Here is a 22,304-nt window from a genome sequence, read left to right as displayed (position 1 = left end):
TGTTTGTGTTTGTCGTTTGTGTTTGTTTGTGTTTGTTTGTGTTTGTCGGTGTTTGTTTGTGTTTGTCGGTGTTTGTTTGTGTTTGTCGGTGTTTGTCGGTGTTTGTTTGTTTGTTTGTGTTTGTCGGTGTTTGTTTGTGTTTGTTGTGTTTGTTGGTGTTTGTTTGTGTTTGTCGGTGTTTGTTTGTGTTTGTTGGTGTTTGTTTGTGTTTGTTTGTGTTTGTTGGTGTTTGTTTGTGTTTGTCGGTGTTTGTTGGTGTTTGTCGGTGTTTGTTTGTTTGTGTTTGTCGGTGTTTTGTTTGTGTTTGTTTGTGTTTGTCGGTGTTTGTTTGTGTTTGTTTGTGTTTGTCGGTGTTTGTTGTGTTTGTTTGTGTTTGTCGGTGTTTGTTTGTGTTTGTCGGTGTTTGTTTGTGTTTGTCGGTGTTTGTTTGTGTTTGTTTGTGTTTGTTTGTGTTTGTTGGTGTTTGTTGGTGTTTGTTGGTGTTTGTTTGTGTTTGTTTGTGTTTGTTTGTGTTTGTTTGTGTTTGTCGGTGTTTGTTGGTGTTTGTTGTTGTGTTGTTTGTTTGTGTTTTTGTGTTTGTTTGTGTTTGTTTGTGTTTGTCGTGTTTGTTTGGTGTTTGTCGTGTGTTTGTTTGTGTTTGTTGGTGTTTGTTTGGTGTTGGTGTTTTGTGTTTGTTTTGTTTGTTTGTTTGTGTGTTTTGGTGTTTGTTTGTGTTTGTCGGTGTTTGTTTTCGTGTTTGTGTGTTTGTTGTGTTTGTTTGTTTGTGTGTTTGTTTGTGTTTGTTTGTGTGTTTGTTTGTGTTTGTCGTGTGTTGTGTTTTGTTTTTGTGTTTGTTGGTGTTTTGTTTGTGTGTTTGTGTGTTTGTGTTTGTCGTGTGTTTGTTTGTTGGTGTTTGTTGTTTTGTGTTTGTTTGTGTTTGTTTTGGTGTTTGTTGTTTGTGTTTGTCGGTGTTTGTTTGTGTTTGTTTGTGTTTGTTTGTGTGTTTGTGTTTGTCGGTGTTTGTTTGTGTTTGTCGTGTGTTTGTTTGTTTGTTTGTTTGTTTGTTTTGTTTGTGTTTGTCGTGTGTTTGTTTGGTGTTTGTTTGTGTTTGTCGTGTTTGTGTTTGTCGGTGTTTGTTTGTTTGTGTTTTGTTTTTGTGTTTGTCGTGTGTTGTTTGTGGTGTTTGTTTTGTTTGTTTGTTTGGTGTTTGTTTGTGTTTGTTTGTGTTTGTTGTGTTTGTTTGTGTTTGTTTGTGTTTGTTTGTGTTTGTTGGTGTTTGTTTGTGTTTGTTTGTGTTTGTTTTGTGTTTGTTTGTTTGTGTTTGTCGGTGTTTGTTTGTGTTTGTTTGTGTTTGTTTGTGTTTGTCGGTGTTTGTTGGTGTTTGTTGGTGTTTGTTTGTGTTTGTTTGTGTTTGTCGGTGTTTGTTGGTGTTTGTCGGTGTTTGTCGGCGTTGAAACGGTGTGCGGTGAGTAATTAGCCGTGGCGCGTCAGCGCGGCTTTGGGATGCAAATGCGTCTCTGCGTCTTTGGGACTCGCACACAGAAGTTAACGCGGCGTGAAGACTAAGTGTGAAGTAATGGACTCACTCTGAGGCGACGGAAAACACACAAAAGGACACATTTACACACACTCACAATCAGAGGACGACGGGGACGAGGGGGACGAGGGGGACGAGGGGGACGAGGGGGACGAGGGGGACGAGGGACAGAACACCCCCCAGACAATCACCAGGCCACACCAGGAGAGCTGGGGTGAGGAGGATGAAGAGAGTGAGGAGGAGGAGGAGGAGAGAAAGAGAGAAGGAAAGGAGAAAAAACAGACTTAAAAAAATTCACCACGAGAGCAAGAGAGAGGAGGGAAAGAGAGAAAGTTCAAATCAACTCTGACAGAATCATTTTTAACATTTTCTCAGAGTTTCTCTGAGTCACTCTGTTCTAGAGTTAATTTAACACTTGTTTAAATGTTCATGAAGTAAAACTGGACCAAAGCTCCTCTTTAACCCCAAATCCAGAGTTAAATGAAGGTTTAGAGAGTAAACAGATAACACTTTGTAGAGTTATCCTGATTTAACTCAACAACACACAGAGGAGTTTTATTTTTACACTTTATTTGAGTTAATTTAAGATGAAATTATAAACAAATTAACACTAAGAGAAGTTGAATTAACTTCAGCCACATAAACTTTGGCCAATAAGCCCAACTCCAACACACATTTAACTTTCAAAGAGTTAAAATAAAACACTTTTGGTGTTAAAAACAAAATATTTTACCCTGAAATTTTAACCCTCCAGGTTTTTCTGTGTAACGAAGAGAAATAGACCAAAAAAAAATCACACACGCAGAGAAACGAGTAAAGAATAAAAACACGACGACAAACCAGGAGAGAAGAGAAAAGAGAAGAGAGAAGAGGAGGAGGTAACACTTTATAATAACTACACCTTACTTACTTAGCCTTAATAAATCATGAACAAAGATTTAATTAATAATGATTCACGCTTAGTAAATGCTTAATAAAGCATAATTCATCTTCACTTTAGAAAAGCTCTCAAAAAGACTTAACAGAGAACAGCTGCCTGAATGATCATTGTGTTACATTATTAGTAAATCATTCTCTCATAGTTTACTAATGATTAATAAATGCTCAAATGGTTAGTTCATGAGTAATTAAGTATGAAATAATTATGAGTAACTATTTACAGCACAGGCACATTAAGTGCAAGTGCTAATTAAGGTAGTAATAAAGTAGTTACTAAGTGTGAATCATTATTAATTAAGTCTTTGTTCATTCTTAATTAAGTCTTTGTTCATGCTTTATTAAGGCTAAATAAGGTGTAGTTATTATAAAGTGTTACTGAGGAGGAGAGACGCAGGCAAACAAACCCGGCACATTCCACAAGAGAGAAGAGAGGGAGGAGGAGGAGGAGGAGGAGGAGGAGGAGGAGGAGGGAGGAGGAGGAGGAGGAGGAGGAGGAGGAGGAGGAGGAGGAGGAGGAGGAGGAGGAGGAGGAGGAGGGAGGAGGAGGAGGAGGAGGAGGAGGAGGAGGAGGAGGAGGAGGAGGAGGAGGAGGAGGAGGGTCATTGAGACGAGGGGATGAATGGAGCCTCTTTATGAACAAGTGAAAGAGAAAAAGACTTAATGGACTTGGGAGCAGATTAAACTCCATCAGGGACACAAAATGGCCTCCAGAACTTCAGAACAACAGAACAACAGAACAACAGAACAACAGAACAACAGAACACCAGAACAACACCACCACCACCAGCAGCAGCAGCAGCAGCAGCAGCAGCAGCAACAGATCTTTACAACAAGATACTTTTTTACCCAGGTCTGTGTTGGAAAATTTATCAGCAGAAAAAATCCTCATTTATTGTGAGTTTGAGAGTTTGAGTCTTTGTCCAAACTGCAGATCATCTCAGCGACTCCGACTCTGTCACCGCAAACGTCTCGGACCTGGACAAGATCTTTAGAACTTCTCTCAGGTTCTTCATGTTGTTTTCAGATTTATTCTCTCCTCACTCGTTCTGAGACGCTTCGTTTTCATCTAGAGTCGTTTATTTGAGGAGAACTCGTCCAAGTAAAACGATCTTGCTGCGTGGACACAACATTTCATGACTTTAACTCATTTTCTGGCAGATTTAAGAGTTTAGGTTTGAGATTTTGGCCGAGCGTTTCTGCCCGGTTCCTCCCTCCTCCTCCTCCTCCTCCCTCTGTCTGTCCGTCTGTGGGTGTGGGCAGATCCCAGCCCCTTGAAAAGCTCCTAATGGGTCAATTAGTGCATGACCGATGCCCACCTGTCCTCCACCTGTCCTCCACCTGTCCTCCACCTGTCTCCACCTTGTCCTCCACTTCCTCCACCACCTGTCCTCCACCTGTCCTCCACCTGTCCTCCACCTGTCCTCCACCTTCCTCCACCTGTTCCTCCACCTTCCTCCACCTGTCCTCACCACTCCACTCCACCACTCCTCCACCTGTCCTCCACCTGTCCTCCACCTGTCCTCCACCTGTCCTCCACCACTCCTCCACCTCCTCCACCTGTCCTCCACTGTCCTCCACCCTCCACCTGTCTCCACCACCTGTCCTCCACCAGTCCTCCACCTGTCCTCCACCTGTCCTCCACCAGTCCTCCACCTGTCCTCCACCTGTCCTCCACCACTCCTCCACCTGTCCTCCACCTGTCCTCCACCTGTCCTCCACCTGTCCTCCACCTGTCCTCCACCTGTCCTCCACCACTCCTCCACCTGTCCTCCACCTGTCCTCCACCAGTCCTCCACCTGTCCTCCACCACTCCTCCACCACTGTCCTCCACCTGTCCTCCACCTGTCCTCCACCTGTCCTCCTCCCAGTCCTCAGTCCTCCTCCACTCCTCACACCTGTCCTCCACCTGTCCTCCACCTGTCCTCCACCACCAGTCCTCCACCTGTCCTCCACCTGTCCTCCACCAGTCCTCCACCTGTCCTCCACCTGTCCTCCACCACTCCTCCACCTGTCCTCCACCTGTCCTCCACCACCTCCCTCACCTGTCCTCCACCTCCACCAGTCCTCCACCTGTCCTCCACCTGTCCTCCACCTGTCCTCCACCACTCCTCCACCAGTCCTCCACCTGTCCTCCACCTGTCCTCCACCTGTCCTCCACCACTCCTCCACTCCTCAGTCCACCTGTCCTCCACCTCATCCTCCCCACCAGTCCTCCACCAGTCCTCCACCTGTCCTCCACCACCTCCTCCACCTGTCCTCCACCACTCCTCCACCTGTCCTCCACCTGTCCTCCACCTGTCCTCCACCACTCCTCCACCTGTCCTCCACCAGTCCTCCACCTGTCCTCCACCAGTCCTCCACCTGTCCTCCACCTGTCCTCCACCAGTCCTCCACCAGTCCTCCACCTGTCCTCCACCAGTCCTCCACCTGTCCTCCACCACTCCTCCACCTGTCCTCCACCTGTCCTCCTCCACCAGTCCTCCACCTGTCCTCCACCTGTCCTCCACCTGTCCTCCACCACTCCTCCACCTGTCCTCCACCTGTCCTCCACCACTCCTCCACCAGTCCTCCACCAGTCCTCCACCTGTCCTCCACCTCCTCCACCTGTCCTCCACCAGTCCTCCACCTGTCCTCCACCTCCTCCTCACCTTCCTCCACCTTGTCCTCCACCTGTCCTCCACCACTCCTCCACCTGTCCTCCACCAGTCCTCCACCTGTCCTCCACCTGTCCTCCACCTGTCCTCCACCTGTCCTCCACCTGTCCTCCACCACTCCACCACTCCTGTCCTCCACCTGTCCTCCACACTCCCACCTGTCCTCCTCCACCTGTCCTCCAGTCCTCCAGTCCTCCTCCACCTGTCCTCCACCTCCTCCACCACTCCACCTCCATCCAGTCCCACAGTCCTCCCAGTCCTCCACCAGTCCTCCACCTGTCCTCCACCTGTCCTCCACCTGTCCTCCACCAGTCCTCCACCTGTCCTCCACCAGTCCTCCACCTGTCCTCCACCTGTCCTCGTCCTCCTCCACCCTCCACCAGTCCTCCACCTGTCCTCCACCTGTCCTCCACCTGTCCTCCACCAGTCCTCCACCTGTCCTCCACCTGTCCTCCACCTGTCCTCCACCAGTCCTCCCAGTCCTCCACCAGTCCTCCACCAGTCCTCCACCTGTCCTCCACCTGTCCTCCACCTGTCCTCCACCAGTCCTCCACCTGTCCTCCACCCTCCTCCACCAGTCCTCCAGTCCTTCCACCTGTCCTCCCTGTCTCCACCAGTCCTCCACCTGTCCTCCACCTGTCCTCCACCTGTCCTCCACCACCTCCTCCACCACTCCTCCACCTGTCCTCCACCTGTCCTCCACCTGTCCTCCACCACTCCTCCACACTCCTCCACCCGCTGCTCTCCTCCCGCTCCCTGACCTCTTCACTCTGACACAAACACGTCGCCAAAAAAACCAAAACGACTGAGAACAAAACTCCAGAGTGAAACTCGACACCTTCACGAGCGACGCAAATGTTTAAAAAGACAAAAGTCAGAAATTAACCTAAACTCAAATGACATGGACCTTTTGGACTGGACGCATGTTCAGCCTGTACATGTTTCACTGCAGCGTGGAGATGTAGTTGTGTGTGTAGTTGTGTGTATTGTGTAGTTGTGTGTAGTTGTGTAGTTGTGTGTAGTTGTGTGTAGTTGTGTGTGTAGTTGTGTGTAGTGTGTGTGTGTAGTTGTGTGTGTAGTTGTGTGTAGTTGTGTGTGTAGTTGTTGTGTAGTTGTGTGTAGTTGTGTGTAGTGTAGTGTGTGTAGTTGTGTGTAGTGTGTGTTGTGTGTAGTGTGTGTGTAGTTGTGTGTAGTTGTTGTGTGTAGTTGTGTGTAGTGTGTAGTTGTGTGTAGTTGTGTGTGTGTGTAGTTGTGTGTGTTGTGTGTTGTGTGTGTAGTTGTGTGTGTGTGTGTAGTTGTGTGTGTAGTGTGTTGTGTAGTGTAGTTGTGTGTAGTGTGTGTAGTTGTTGTGTGTAGTTTGTGTGTTGTGTAGTTGTGTGTTAGTTGTGTGTGTAGTTGTGTAGTTGTGTGTAGTTGTGTAGTTTGTGTGTGTAGTTGTGTGTAGTTGTGTGTGTAGTGTTGTGTAGTTGTGTGTAGTTGTGTGTGTAGTTGTGTTGTGTGTGTAGTGTGTGTAGTTGTGTGTGTAGTTGTGTGTGTAGTGTGTGTGTGTGTAGTTGTGTGTAGTTGTGTGTGTGTAGTTGTGTAGTGTGTGTGTGTAGTTGTGTGTGTAGTGTTGTGTGTGTAGTTTGTGTGTGTTGTTGTGTGTAGTGTAGTGTGTGTGTAGTGTGTGTAGTTGTGTGTGTAGTTGTGTGTGTAGTTGTGTGTTTGTGTGTGTAGTTGTGTGTGTGTGTGTGTAGTTGTGTGTGTAGTTGTGTGTGTAGTTGTGTGTAGTTGTGTGTTGTGTGTAGTTGTGTGTGTAGTTGTGTGTGTAGTTGTGTGTAGTTGTGTGTGTAGTTGTGTGTAGTTGTGTGTAGTTGTGTGTGTAGTTGTGTGTAGTTGTGTGTGTGTGTGTAGTTGTGTGTGTAGTGTGTGTGTGTGTAGTGTGTGTGTAGTTGTGTAGTTGTGTGTGTGTGTGTGTATTGTGTGTAGTTGTGTGTAGTGTGTGTGTAGTTGTGTGTGTGTGTGTGTGTGTGTGTTGTGTGTAGTTGTGTTGTAGTTGTGTGTGTGTGTGTGTTGTGTGTGTAGTTGTGTGTAGTTGTGTAGTGTGTGTGTGTGTGTGTGTTGTGTGTGTGTGTGTGTGTAGTTGTGTAGTTGTGTTGTGTGTTTGTGTGTTGTGTGTGTGTAGTGTGTGTGTGTGTGTGTAGTTGTTGTAGTTGTGTGTGTAGTGTTGTGTGTGTAGTGTGTAGTGTGTGTGTAGTTGTGTGTGTAGTTGTGTGTGTATTTTGTTGTGTGTGTGTGTGTAGTGTGTGTAGTTGTGTGTGTAGTTGTGTGTGTGTTTGTGTGTGTGTGTGTGTTGTGTGTGTAGTTGTGTGTGTAGTTGTGTGTGTAGTTGTGTGTGTGTGTAGTTGTGTGTAGTGGTGTGTAGTTGTGTGTAGTGTGTGTGTGTTTGTGTGTGTAGTTGTGTGTGTAGTTGTGTGTGTAGTTGTGTGTGTAGTTGTGTGTGTAGTTGTGTGTTGTAGTTGTGTGTAGTTGTGTGTGTAGTTGTGTGTAGTGTGTGTGTGTGTAGTTGTGTGTGTGTGTGTAGTTGTGTGTGTAGTGTGTGTAGTGTGTGTGTAGTTGTGTGTGTAGTGTGTGTGTGTAGTTGTGTGTATGTGTGTGTAGTTGTGTGTAGTTGTGTGTGTGTGTGTGTGTTAGTGTGTGTGTTGTGTGTAGTTGTGTGTGTAGTGTGTGTAGTGTGTGTAGTTGTGTGTGTGTGTGTGTGTAGTTGTGTGTGTAGTTGTGTGTGTATGTGTGTTGTGTGTAGTGTGTGTGTGTAGTTGTGTGTGTGTAGTGTGTGTGTAGTTAGTGTGTGTGTTGTGTGTGTGTAGTTGTGTGTAGTGTGTGTGTAGTTGTGTGTGTAGTGTGTGTGTAGTTGTGTGTGTAGTGTAGTGTGTGTAGTTGTGTGTGTAGTTGTGTGTGTAGTTGTGTGTAGTGTGTGTAGTTGTGTAGTTGTGTGTGTAGTTGTGTGTGTAGTTGTGTGTGTAGTTGTGTGTGTAGTTGTGTGTGTAGTTGTGTGTAGTTGTGTGTGTTAGTTTGTGTGTGTGTGTGTAGTTGTGTGTGTGTGTGTGTTAGTTGTGTGTGTAGTGTGTGTGTGTGTGTTGTGTGTGTAGTTGTGTGTGTAGTTGTGTGTGTAGTGTGTGTGTGTGTATTGTGTGTAGTGTGTGTGTGTAGTTGTGTGTAGTTGTGTGTGTAGTGTGTGTGTGTGTGTAGTTTGTGTGTTGTGTGTGTAGTTGTGTGTAGTTGTGTGTGTAGTGTGTGTGTAGTTGTGTGTAGTGTGTTGTGTGTGTAGTTGTGTGTGTAGTGTGTGTAGTGTTAGTTGTGTGTAGTTGTGTGTAGTTGTGTGTGTGTGTGTGTGTTGTGTGTGTAGTTGTGTGTTGTGTGTGTAGTTGTGTGTGTGTGTGTGTGTAGTTGTGTGTTGTGTGTGTAGTGTGTGTGTAGTTGTGTGTGTAGTTGTGTGTTGTGTGTGTTGTGTGTGTAGTGTGTTGTGTGTGTAGTTGTGTGTTGTGTGTATAGTTGTGTGTTGTGTGTGTAGTTGTGTGTGTAGTTGTGTGTGTGTGTGTGTGTAGTTGTGTGTGTAGTGTGTAGTGTGTTGTGTGTGTAGTGTGTGTGTTGTGTGTGTTTGTGTGTGTGTGTAGTTGTGTGTGTGTAGTTGTTGTTGTGTGTAGTGTGTGTAGTGTGTGTGTAGTTGTGTGTAGTTGTGTGTAGTGTGTGTGTGTAGTGTGTGTGTGTAGTTGTGTGTAGTTGTGTGTGTTGTGTGTGTAGTGTGTGTTGTGTGTGTGTGTGTTTGTGTGTGTTGTGTGTAGTTGTGTGTGTAGTTGTGTGTTGTGTGTGTAGTGTGTGTGTGTTGTGTGTAGTGTGTGTAGTTGTGTAGTTGTGTGTTGTGTGTAGTTGTGTGTAGTTGTGTGTAGTGTGTGTGTAGTTGTGTGTGTGTTGTGTGTTGTGTGTGTAGTTGTGTGTGTGTGTGTGTAGTTGTGTGTGTAGTTGTGTGTGTGTGTAGTTGTGTGTAGTGTTGTGTGTGTAGTTGTGTGTAGTGTGTGTTGTGTAGTTGTGTGTGTAGTTGTGTAGTGTGTGTGTTAGTGTGTGTAGTTTGTGTGTGTAGTTGTGTGTTTGTGTGTGTAGTTGTGTGTAGTTGTGTTGTGTGTGTATGTGTGTGTAGTTGTGTGTAGTTGTGTGTAGTTGTGTGTAGTTGTGTAGTGGTTGTTTGTGTGTAGTGTGTGTAGTTGTGTAGTGTGTGTGTGTGTGTGTGTAGTGTAGTTGTGTGTGTAGTGTGTGTGTGTAGTTGTGTGTAGTTGTGTGTGTGTGTAGTGTGTGTAGTGTGTGTAGTGTTGTGTGTAGTTGTGTGTAGTTGTGTGTTGTGTGTGTAGTTGTGTGTGTGTGTGTATATTTGTGTAGTTGTGTGTGTAGTTGTGTGTTTGTGTGTGTAGTGTTGTGTGTGTGTGTGTGTGTAGTGTGTGTGTAGTGTGTGTGTGTGTGTAGTTGTGTGTGTGTGTGTAGTTGTGTGTATTGTGTTGTGTGTGTAGTTGTGTGTGTGTGTGTGTGTGTGTGTGTGTGTGTATTGTGTGTGTGTGTAGTGTGTGTGTGTGTGTATTGTGTGTGTGTGTTTGTGTGTGTAGTTGTGTGTGTAGTGTGTGTGTGTTGTGTGTATGTGTGTGTAGTTGTGTGTGTGTGTGTGTTGTGTGTGTAGTTGTGTGTGTGTGTGTGTGTGTGTGTGTAGTTGTGTGTGTGTTGTGTGTAGTGTGTGTGTAGTTTGTGTGTAGTTGTGTGTGTGTGTGTAGTGTGTGTGTGTGTGTGTGTGTTTGTGTGTGTAGTTGTGTGTGTTAGTTGTGTAGTGTGTAGTTGTGTGTGTAGTTGTGTGTGTGTTATGTGTGTGTGTAGTTTGTGTGTGTGTGTGTAGTTGTGTGTGTGTGTGTAGTTGTGTGTTGTGTGTAGTTGTGTGTGTGTGTAGTGTGTGTAGTTTGTGTGTGTAGTTGTGTGTAGTTGTGTGTGTGTAGTTGTTGTGTGTGTAGTGTGTGTAGTGTGTGTAGTTGTGTGTAGTGTGTGTGTAGTTGTGTGTGTGTGTGTGTGTTGTAGTAGTGTGTGTGTGTGTGTGTGTGTGTAGTTGTGTGTGTGTGTAGTGTGTGTGTGTGTAGTTGTGTAGTGTGTTGTGTGTAGTTGTGTGTAGTGTGTGTGTGTGTTGTGTAGTTGTGTGTAGTGTGTGTAGTGTGTAGTTGTGTAGTTGTGTGTAGTTGTGTGTAGTTGTGTGTACAGACTCACCTGGCAGGTATGGAGTTCTGAACAGTGGGTGGAAACCGGCGTCGAAACACGGCAACGGGAACGACTTTGGAACATGCAGAGACGGAGGAGGAGACACTGTGGACGCACAAACACACACATTATACACACACATTATACACACACACACACAAACACACACATTATACACACACATTATACACACACACACACAAACACACACATTATACACACACACACACACACAAACACACACATTATACAAACACACACATTATAACACACACATTATACACACATTATACACACACAAACACACACATTATACACACATACACACACACACACACACACACAAACACATTAATACAAACACAAACACACACATTACACACACACACACATTATACACACACATTTAACACACACATACACACACACACACACATTATAACACACACACACACACACACACAAACACATTATACACACACAAACACCATTTTCACACTAGGCAATGTGGGTGAAGTGTCTTGCCTAAGGACACAACAACCTCCTGGCACCTCCTGTGGACATCCAACAGACCACACACAGACACACACACAGACACACACACACACAGACACACACACACAGACACACACACACACACACACACACACACAGACACACACACACACACACACACACACACACACACACAGACACACACACAGANTGTTGTGTTGTGTGTGTGTGTGTGTAGTGTGTGTTGTATGTGTGTGTGTTGTGTGTAGTGTGTGTGTGTGTGTGTGTAGTGTGTGTGTGTGTGTAGTTGTGTGTGTGTGTGTAGTTGTGTGTAGTTGTGTGTGTAGTTGTGTGTTGTGTGTGTTGTGTGTGTAGTGTGTGTGTGTAGTTGTGTGTAGTTGTGTGTAGTTTGTGTGTAGTTGTGTGTATGTGTGTGTAGTGTGTGTAGTTGTGTGTGTGTTGTGTGTGTGTGTGTGTAGTGAGTTGTGTGTAGTTGTGTGTGTGTGTGTGTGTGTGTTGTGTGTGTAGTGTGTAGTTGTGTGTAGTTGTGTGTAGTTGTGTGTGTGTGTGTAGTTGTTGTGTAGTTGTGTGTGTAGTTGTGTGTAGTGTGTGTGTGTGTAGTTGTGTGTGTGTGTGTAGTGTGTAGTTGTGTGTGTGTAGTTGTGTGTGTGTGTGTGTGTGTGTAGTTGTGTGTAGTGTGTGTGTAGTTGTGTGTAGTTGTGTGTGTGTGTGTATGTGTGTGTGTGTGTGTGTGTGTGTGTAGTTGTGTGTGTGTGTGTAGTTGTTGTGTGTGTAGTGTGTGTGTAGTGTGTGTGTGTAGTGTGTGTGTAGTGTTGTGTGTAGTTGTGTGTGTAGTTGTTGTGTGTAGTGTGTGTGTGTGTGTGTGTAGTTTGTGTGTGTAGTTGTGTGTTGTGTTGTGTAGTTGTGTTAGTTGTGTGTAGTGTGTGTAGTTGTGTGTAGTTTGTGTGTAGTGTGTGTGTAGTGTGTGTGTAGTGTGTGTGTGTAGTTGTGTGTGTAGTTGTGTAGTTGTGTGTGTGTGTGTGTGTGTAGTTGTGTGTGTAGTTGTGTGTAGTGTGTGTGTGTGTGTGGTGTGTGTGTGTTGTGTAGTTGTGTGTGTGTGTTGTGTGTAGTTGTGTGTAGTTGTGTGTGTAGTGTGTGTGTGTGTGTGTGTGTAGTTGTGTGTAGTTGTGTGTAGTTGTGTGTGTGTGTAGTTGTGTGTGTAGTGTGTGTGTTGTGTGTTGTGTGTGTAGTGTGTGTAGTTGTGTGTGTTGTGTAGTGTGTGTGTTGTGTGTTTGTGTGTAGTTGTGTGTGTAGTGTGTGTAGTGTGTGTGTGTGTAGTTGTGTGTGTGTTGTGTGTGTGTTGTGTGTATGTGTGTGTGTGTGTGTGTGTGTGTAGTGTGTGTGTAGTGTGTGTGTGTGTTGTGTGTGTGTAGTGTGTGTGTGTTGTGTGTGTAGTTGTGTGTAGTTGTGTGTGTGTGTGTGTGTGTGTGTAGTTGTTGTGTGTAGTTGTGTGTTGTTGTGTGTAGTTGTGTGTGTAGTTGTGTGTGTAGTTGTGTGTAGTTGTGTGTGTGTGTGTGTGTGTGTGTGTGTGTGTGTGTGTGTGTGTGTGTGTGTGTGTGTGTGTGTGTGTAGTGTGTGTGTGTGTAGTTGTGTGTGTGTGTGTGTGTTGTGTGTGTGTTGTGTGTGTGTGTGTGTGTTGTGTGTGTGTGTGTGTGTGTGTGTGTTGTGTGTGTGTGTGTGTAGTGTGTGTGTGTGTGTGTGTGTGTGTGTGTGTGTGTGTGTGTAGTTGTGTGTGTGTGTGTGTAGTGTGTGTGTGTGTGTAGTTTGTGTAGTTGTGTGTGTGTTGTGTGTGTGTGTTGTGTGTAGTTGTGTGTGTGTGTGTGTGTGTGTGTGTGTGTGTAGTGTGTGTGTGTGTGTGTTGTGTGTAGTGTTTGTGTGTAGTGTGTGTGTAGTTGTGTGTAGTGTGTGTAGTGTGTGTGTGTTGTGTGTGTAGTGTGTGTGTGTGTGTAGTTGTGTGTGTAGTTTGTGTGTAGTTGTGTGTGTGTTGTGTGTGTAGGTGTGTTGTGTGTGTATGTGTGTGTGTAGTGTGTGTGTTGTGTGTAGTTGTGTGTGTAGTTGTGTGTAGTTGTGTGTGTAGTGTGTGTGTAGTGTGTTGTGTGTGTAGTTGTGTGTGTAGTTGTGTGTGTGTGTGTGTGTGTGTGTAGTTGTGTGTAGTTGTGTGTGTGTGTGTGTTGTGTGTGTGTGTGTGTGTAGTGTGTGTGTGTGTAGTTGTGTGTGTATTGTGTGTTGTGTGTGTAGTTGTGTGTGTAGTGTGTGTGTGTGTAGTGTGTGTATGTGTGTAGTTGTGTGTGTAGTTTGTGTGTGTAGTTGTGTGTGTTTGTGTGTGTAGTTGTGTGTGTAGTTGTGTGTGTAGTTGTGTGTGTGTAGTTGTGTGTGTGTGTGTGTGTAGTGTGTGTGTAGTGTGTGTGTGTGTGTGTAGTGTGTGTGTGTGTGTGTGTGTGTGTGTGTGTGTAGTTGTGTGTGTGTTGTGTGTGTAGTGTGTGTGTGTAGTGTGTGTGTGTAGTTGTGTGTGTAGTGTGTGTAGTGTGTGTGTAGTGTGTGTGTGTGTGTGTGTGTGTGTGTGTAGTGTGTGTGTTGTGTGTGTAGTTGTGTGTGTAGTGTTGTGTGTGTGTGTGTGTGTGTAGTTGTGTGTGTAGTTGTGTGTGTGTGTGTGTGTGTGTGTGTGTGTGTGTGTGTGTGTGTAGTTGTGTGTGTAGTGTGTGTAGTGTGTGTGTGTGTGTAGTGTGTGTGTGTGTGTGTGTGTGTGTGTGTAGTGTGTGTGTGTGTAGTTGTGTGTGTAGTTGTGTGTGTGTTTGTGTGTAGTTGTGTGTGTGTGTGTGTGTGTAGTTGTGTGTGTAGTTTGTGTGTGTAGTTGTGTGTGTGTGTGTGTAGTTGTGTGTGTGTGTGTGTAGTTGTGTGTGTAGTGTGTGTGTTGTGTGTGTGTGTGTGTGTGTGTGTGTGTGTGTATGTGTGTGTGTGTGTGTGTGTAGTTGTGTGTAGTGTGTGTAGTGTGTGTGTGTGTGTGTGTGTGTAGTTGTGTGTGTGTATGTGTGTGTGTGTGTGTGTGTGTGTTGTGTTGTGTGTGTGTGTGTGTGTGTGTGTTGTGTGTGTGTAGTGTGTGTAGTGTTGTGTGTGTATTGTGTTGTGTGTGTGTGTGTGTGTTGTTGTGTGTAGTGTGTGTGTAGTGTGTGTGTGTGTGTGTGTGTGTAGTTGTGTGTGTAGTGTGTGTGTGTGTGTAGTTGTGTGTGTGTGTGTGTTGTGTGTGTAGTTGTGTGTGTGTGTGTGTGTAGTGTGTGTGTGTAGTTGTGTGTGTAGTTGTGTGTGTGTGTGTAGTTGTGTGTGTGTGTGTAGTTGTGTGTGTGTGTGTGTAGTTGTGTGTAGTGTGTGTGTGTGTGTGTGTAGTTGTGTGTTGTGTGTGTAGTTGTGTGTGTTGTGTGTAGTGTGTGTGTGTGTAGTTGTGTGTAGTTGTGTGTAGTTGTGTGTGTAGTTGTGTGTGTAGTTGTGTGTGTGTGTGTAGTGTGTGTAGTTGTGTGTAGTTGTGTGTGTAGTGTTGTGTGTGTAGTTGTGTAGTTGTGTGTAGTTGTGTGTGTGTTGTGTAGTGTGTGTAGTTGTGTGTGTAGTGTGTGTAGTTGTGTGTGTGTGTGTGTGTGTGTGTGTGTGTGTGTAGTGTGTGTAGTGTGTGTGTGTGTGTGTGTGTGTGTAGTTGTGTGTAGTGTGTGTGTAGTGTGTGTGTAGTGTGTAGTTGTGTGTAGTTGTGTGTGTAGTGTGTGTGTGTGTGTGTAGTTGTGTGTGTGTGTTGTGTGTAGTGTGTGTGTTGTGTAGTGTGTGTGTGTTGTGTGTGTAGTTGTGTGTGTTGTGTGTGTGTGTGTGTGTGTGTAGTTGTGTGTAGTGTGTGTGTTGTGTAGTGTGTGTAGTGTGTGTGTGTGTTTGTGTGTGTGTGTGTGTGTAGTTGTGTGTAGTTGTGTGTAGTTGTGTGTAGTTGTGTAGTGTGTGTGTGTGTGTGTTGTGTGTAGTTGTGTGTAGTAGTTGTGTGTAGTTGTGTTGTGTAGTTGTGTGTAGTGTGTGTGTGTGTGTGTGTGTGTAGTGTGTGTGTGTTGTGTGTGTAGTGTGTGTGTGTAGTTGTGTGTAGTTGTTGTGTGTAGTTGTGTGTGTGTGTGTAGTGTGTGTGTTGTGTGTTTGTGTGTAGTTGTGTGTGTAGTTGTGTGTGTGTGTAGTGTGTGTGTGTTGTGTGTAGTGTGTGTGTAGTTGTGTGTGTGTAGTTGTGTGTGTGTGTAGTGTGTGTGTGTGTGTAGTTGTGTGTGTAGTTGTGTGTAGTGTGTGTGTAGTTGTGTGTAGTGTGTGTGTGTAGTTGTGTGTGTAGTGTGTGTTGTGTGTTGTGTGTATTGTGTGTGTAGTGTGTGTGTAGTGTGTGTGTATTGTGTGTGTTGTGTAGTGTGTGTAGTTGTGTGTGTGTGTGTAGTGTTGTGTGTTGTGTGTAGTTGTGTGTTGTGTGTAGTTGTGGGTTGTGTGTGTGTGTGTAGTGTGTGTGTAGTTGTGTGTAGTGTGTAGTTGTGTAGTTGTGTGTGTAGTGTGTGTGTAGTTGTGTGTAGTGTGTGTGTGTGTAGTGTGTGTATGTGTGTGTGTGTGTGTAGTTGTGTAGTTGTGTGTAGTTGTGTGTGTGTGTTGTGTGTTGTGTGTAGTTGTGTAGTGTGTGTGTAGTGTGTTGTGTGTAGTTGTGTGTAGTTGTGTGTAGTTGTGTGTAGTGTGTGTAGTGTGTGTGTAGTTGTGTGTAGTTGTGTGTAGTTGTGTGTATGTGTGTGTAGTTGTGTGTTTGTGTGTGTAGTTGTGTGTACAGACTCACCTGGCAGGTATGGAGTTCTGAACAGTGGGTGGAAACCGGCGTCGAAACACGGCAACGGGAACGACTTTGGAACATGCAGAGACGGAGGAGGAGACACTGTGGACGCACAAACACACACACATTATACACACACATTATACACACACACACACACACACACACAAACACACACATTATACACACACATTATACACACACACACACACACACAAACACACACATTATACACACACATTATACACACACATTATACACACACACACACACACACACACATTATACACACACACACACACACACACACACACAAACACACACATTATACACACACATTATACACACACACACACACAAACACACACATTATACACACACATTATACACACACATTATACACACACACACACAAACACACACATTATACACACACAAACACACACATTATACACACACAAACACACACATTATACACACACACACACACACACACATTATACACACACACACACAAACACACACATTATACACACACAACACACACACACTATACACACACATTATACACACACACACACACAAACACATTATACACACACAAACACACACACAAACACCATTTTCACACTAGGCAATGTGGGTGAAGTGTCTTGCCTAAGGACACAACAACCTCCTGGCACCTCCTGTGGCTCCATCCAAGTCCAGACCAGACACATTACACACACACAGACACACACACACACACACACAGACACACACACACAGACACAGACACACACACAGAACACACAGACACACACACAGACACACACACACACAGACACACACACACACACAGACACACACACAGACACACACACACACACACACACACAGACACACAGACACACACACACACAGACACACACACACACACACAGACACACACACAGACACACACACACACACACAGACACACACACACACAGACACACACACAGACACACACACACACAGACACACACACACAGACACACACAGACACACACACAGACACACACACACACACACACAGACACACACACAGACACACACACACACAGACACACACACACACACACACACACACACAGACACACACACACACACACACACACAGACACACACACACACACACACACAGACACACACACAGACACACACACACACACAGACACACACACAGACACACACACACAGACACACACACAGACACACACACAGACACACACACACACAGACACACACACACACACACACAGACACACACACACAGACACACACACACAGACAGGATGAGACACACACACAGACACACACACACAGACACACAGACACACAGACACACACACACAGACAGGATGAGACACACACCTGCTTTAGGAGACGGGGCGAGAATCGCACTGACTCCAAACTTGAGGAAGGACGAGTCTTTACCTCCGGAGGTTTTGGATTCAGATCTGAAACAAACAAACACAAAGAATCTTTTAGAAACAGGAAACATGTTCAGAGCGAAGAGTGTGAGAAACCCCCAGACACACGTGAGACTCTACAGGTTCACACACAACCCCCAGACACACGTGAGACTCTACAGGTTCACACACAACCCCCAGACACACGTGAGACTCTACAGGTTCACACACAACCCCCAGACACACGTGAGACTCTACAGGTTCACACACAACCCCCAGACACACGTGAGACTCTACAGGTTCACACACAACCCCCAGACACACGTGAGACTCTACAGGTTCACACACAACCCCCAGACACACGTGAGACTCTACAGGTTCACACACAACCCCCAGACACACGTGAGACTCTACAGGTTCACACACAACCCCCAGACACACGTGAGACTCTACAGGTTCACACACAACCCCCAGACACACGTGAGACTCTACAGGTTCACACACAACCCCCAGACACACGTGAGACTCTACAGGTTCACACACAACCTCCAGACACACGTGAGACTCTACAGGTTCACACACAACCCCCAGACACACGTGAGACTCTACAGGTTCACACACCTCCACGGCTCCACTCACACTCTGAGTCTGAGTCTGAGTCTGAGTCTGAGTCTGAGTCTGAGTCTGAGTCTGGGTCTGAGTCTGACTTTCCTCGTGGTCAGATTCGAGCTTCAGTAAAAGTGTCAAATACTCAAATGTTTCAGTTTCCTGCGCGTGACGTCACAGAGACCTGGACATTTGGACATTTGGACATTTGGACATTTGGACATTTGGACATTTGGAGACGACACTTTCCCGGCTCATCCTGGTGATCTCTAAATGTTTCAGTGTGGAGTGCGGGACTCACTCTGGCTGCCGGAGGGACGCGGGGCTGGTCGGGAGCGCGCCCGGTGAGCGGCTCGTGAACGCGGGCGCGGCTGTTCCGGAGCGGCCGATGCGCAGCAGATCCTCCACCAGGAAACTCCTCTGCGGCGGAAACGCGTGCGGCAGCTGCGGGAGCGCGCCCGCGTTGGGCCGGTACAGCCCCGGGTACAGGGCCGCGGGGGCGAGCACGCTGGGGATCATCATGGTCCCGCTGCAGTGTGCGTCAGGAGCGTCACGTACGACAGAAACAATCCACAGAGCGAAGCGACGCGACCGAGACACGAGTGAGAAGAAGTGAGAAGTGTGTGTCCCCCCGAGCGCGCGCGGGGCTTTTATAAGCGCGAGCCCCGGCCCCCTCACGCGCGCAACAAAGGCCACAACAAAGTGTCCGCGTGCGCCGCCGCTGATTGGCTCCTGCGCTCCTCTGCGTTACTTTATGGATCAGACCCCCCCCCCCCCCCAGGCCCACAGAGGCGCAACACGACGAATATACGGCCTGAAGCAGCGGGAGCGTGCGTGTGCGTGAGGGGGGCGTGCGCGTGCGTGTGGGGTGTGAGGGTCTTTAGTTCACAGCCTCATTGTGCGACGGTCATTAAAGTGAAATGACATAAAGAGTTTGGACATAAATGACGTTTCCACAGAACGATGCCACCGAAGACACCGAAGACACCGAAGACACCGAAGACACCGAAGACACCGAAGACACCGAAGACACCGAAGACGAAGACACCGAAGACACCGAAGACACCGAAGACACCGAAGACACCGAAGACACCGAAGACACCGAAGACACCGAAGACACCGAAGAGACCGAAGACACCGAAGAGACCGAAGACCTGAAGAGACACGAAGACACCGAAGACACCGAAGACACCGAAGACACCGAAGACACCGAAGACACCGAAGACACTGAAGACACCGAAGAGACCGAAGACACCGAAGACACCGAAGACACCGAAGAGACCGAAGACACTGAAGACACCGAAGACACCGAAGAGACCGAAGACCGAAGACCGAAGAGACTGAAGACACCGAAGAGACCGAAGACACGAAGACACGAAGACACGAAGACACCGAAGACACGAAGAGACGAAGAACCGAAGACACCGAAGACACCGAAGAGACCGAAGACACCGAAGACACCGAAGAGACTGAAGACACCGAAGAGAACCGAAGACACGAAGACACGAAGACACCGAAGACACCGAAGACACTGAAGACACCGAAGACACCGAAGACAAGACACCGAAGACACGAAGACACCGAAGAAGACACCGAAGACACCGAAGACACCGAAGAGACCGAAGACACCGAAGACACCGAAGACACCGAAGACACCGAAGACACCGAAGACACCGAAGACCGAGAACGAAGACGAAGACCGAAGAGACTGAAGACACCGAAGACACCGAAGACACCGAAGACACCGAAGACACTGAAGACACCGAAGAAAGACACCGAAGACGAAGACCTGAAGAAGAACCGAAGACACCGAAGACACCGAAGACACGAAGACCGAAGACCGAAGACACCGAGACCGAAGACACCGAAGAGACGAAGACGAAGAGACCGAAGACACGAAGACACGAAAGACGAAGAGACTGAAGACACCGAAGACACCGAAGACACCGAAGACACTGAAGACACCGAAGACACCGAAGACACCGAAGACACCGAAGACACCGAAGACACCGAAGACACCGAAGACACCGAAGACACTGAAGACACCGAAGAAGACACCGAAGACACCGAAGACACCGAAGACACCGAAGACACCGAAGACACTGAAGAGAACGAAGACACCGAAGACACTGAAGACACCGAGACCGAGACCGACTGAGACAAAGACCAGAGAGACCGAGACCAAGACACCTGTGACCAGTGGGACGTCCACATAATAATAATAATAATAATAATAATGATAATAATAATAATAATAATAATAATAATGAATAATAATAATAATAATAATAATAATAATAATAATAATAATAATAATAATAATAATAATAATTATAATAATAATAATAATAATTATACTAATAATAATAATAATTATAATAATGAATAATAATATAATACTAATAATAATAATAATAATAATAATAATAATAATAATAATAATAATAATAATAATAATAATAATGATGATGATAATAATGATAATGATAATAATAATAGTAATAATAATGATAATAATAATAAATCAGTCCTGTCAGTTGTTCCACTCACAGCTGTTTCCAGTGTCAGTGACTGAACATGACTCTGGAGTAAAACACTTGAGTGTAAAACTCTAAATGGCCCCGGTGGAGCTCGGGCCTCTGCGCTGGAGATTATCCTGTCAGATTTGAGGCCCTTTAGCTCAGAGCGCGGGCCCCGGCCCCCGCCCCCTGGGCCCCCGCCCCGTTAAGCCCCGGTAATGGGAGTTTGATGCGCAGAGACGCTCATCTGTGCGCCTTTTAAATCCAATCAGCGCCACTTTCCTTTCAGAGGCGGAAAACTGCACAACAAACGGCTCCTGAGCGACCAGAGCCGGAGAGACGCAGGGGCCCGGAGCGCAGGGGCCCGGGTCCGGGTGTGGGGGGGTGGGTGTGGGGGGTACAGCAGCTGACGGTGGCGGTTCGTTCACGGTTAACAGGATCACGAGCGCACACTTCTGCCGCTCATGAATGAAGTGCCGGGGACATTTAACACGTCTGTTAAAGGAGTTTGATGGAGACAATCCCTTTAAGACGCTCCGCCGACCACGAACAAGAACCGTACACATCAACCTTTACACACGTACAAAGCCCCGCCCCTCAAGAGGCTGTTATCATTATTATTATTATTATTATTATTATCATTATCTATTATTATTATTATTATTATTATTATTATTATTATCATTATTATCATTATTATTATTATTATTATATTATTATTATTATTATTATTATTATTATCATTATTATATTATTATTATTATTATTATCATTATCGTTATTATTATTATTATTATTATTATTATTATCTATTATTATTATTCATTATTATTATTATTATTATTATTATTATTATTATTATTATTATTATTCATTATTATTATTATTATTATTATTATTATTATTATTATTATTATTATTATTATTATTATTATTATTCATTATATTATTATCATTATTATTATTATTATTATTATTATTATTATTATTATTATTATTATTATTACTATTATTATCATTATCATTATTATTATTATTATTATTATTATCATTATTATTATTATTATCACAGACCTGAGCTCTTCTCTGTGTTAAACTCTTGACACTTCAGGTCTGTTCTTCTCTTGGACTTTCTTAAAAAGTTGAATCATTTTTATAATCTGATAATTGATCCATCAGTGACGTAATCATCCAGAGGCCTGATATTTGTCCTGACCCCGCGGTGACGTACACACGTGAACCGGCGTGTTTCGTGTTTAATGTGACATGTCTGAATGATGCGGAGTGATCATCGTGTGTCTGTCCTCTGGGATTATTCTGCATCATAACGGCGCATAAACGACTGAGAAATGTGCACGGATCCGCGCGCACGGATCCGCGCGCACGGCCCGTGTGTCAGTAACAGTGTTAACAGAAAGAGGATGGAGTTTTAATGCGGCGCGGGCAGCTGCTCCAACAGCCGCACAAAATCCGGCGCAGGTCTCAGATTCGTCTCGGTCATTGAGATCAGACCCGCTCTTCCTGCTCACCAGCTGCTAACGAGCCAACAAAGACCCGCGCACGGACCCGCGCACGGACCCGCGCACGGACACACGCACGGACACGCACGGACACAACCGGGAGAAGAGCCGAGACAGAGGCGCATTTCACGGGGGAGGATCCGAACTAATCACCGCGGACCGATGGAGCCGCGCTCAATTTAACGCACCAGATTAAGACACGATTTATCAAAGGTCCTACAGGTCCTGCAGGTCCTACAGGTCCTCAAGTCCTACAGGTCCTGCAGGTCCTACAGGTCCTCAGGTCCTACAGGTCCTGCAGGTCCTACAGGTCCTGCAGGTCCTGCAGGTCCTACAGGTCCTGCAGGTCCCACAGGTCCTACAGGTCCTGCAGGTCCTGCAGGTCCTACAGGTCCTACAGGTCCCACAGGTACAGGTCCAGGTCCTCAGGTCCTGCAGGTCCTACAGGTCCTGCAGGTCCTACAGGTCCTGGAGGCGCGGGTTCGGG

The 22,304-nt window shown here is 45.9% G+C and overlaps 2 protein-coding genes across 2 annotated transcripts in view; one reads left to right on the top strand and one right to left on the bottom strand.

Annotated features, from left to right (window-relative positions):
• The window catches only part of dbx1a (developing brain homeobox 1a), a 22,459-nt gene extending 4,159 nt beyond the window's left edge, over positions 1-18,300 (bottom strand). Inside the window, exons 1-3 of the mRNA XM_020938051.1 lie at positions 18,080-18,300; positions 17,135-17,220; positions 15,746-15,841 (exon numbers count right to left, since the gene is read on the bottom strand). Of these exons, the coding sequence (XP_020793710.1) occupies positions 15,746-15,841; positions 17,135-17,220; positions 18,080-18,300 (403 nt within the window). The remainder of the gene's footprint in view (positions 1-15,745; positions 15,842-17,134; positions 17,221-18,079) is intronic.
• On the top strand, positions 18,299-19,936 carry LOC129409186 (110 kDa antigen-like). The gene is made up of 2 exons (XM_055154392.1): positions 18,299-18,390; positions 19,075-19,936. Exons 1-2 carry the CDS (start codon positions 18,299-18,301, stop codon positions 19,934-19,936), a joined length of 954 nt encoding a protein of 317 aa, XP_055010367.1.
• Positions 19,937-22,304: the final 2,368 nt, after the last annotated feature.

Source organism: Boleophthalmus pectinirostris, unplaced genomic scaffold, assembly GCF_026225935.1.
Source record: "Boleophthalmus pectinirostris isolate CB_2022bp ecotype Guang Dong unplaced genomic scaffold, ASM2622593v1 HiC_scaffold_19, whole genome shotgun sequence".
NCBI classification, from domain to species: Eukaryota; Metazoa; Chordata; class Actinopteri; order Gobiiformes; family Gobiidae; genus Boleophthalmus; species Boleophthalmus pectinirostris.
This window is presented reverse-complemented; position numbering and strand designations above follow the sequence as displayed.

Bases quoted from the DNA above. Each gene is read 5' to 3' on its own strand.
- LOC129409186 (XM_055154392.1), top strand. From the start codon at position 18,299: ATGGTCCCGCTGCAGTGTGCGTCAGGAGCGTCACGTACGACAGAAACA. The intron at 18,391-19,074 runs GTGAGAAGTGTG...AAGACACTGAAG, and splicing joins CGAGACACGAGTGAGAAGAA to ACACCGAAGACACCGAAGAG.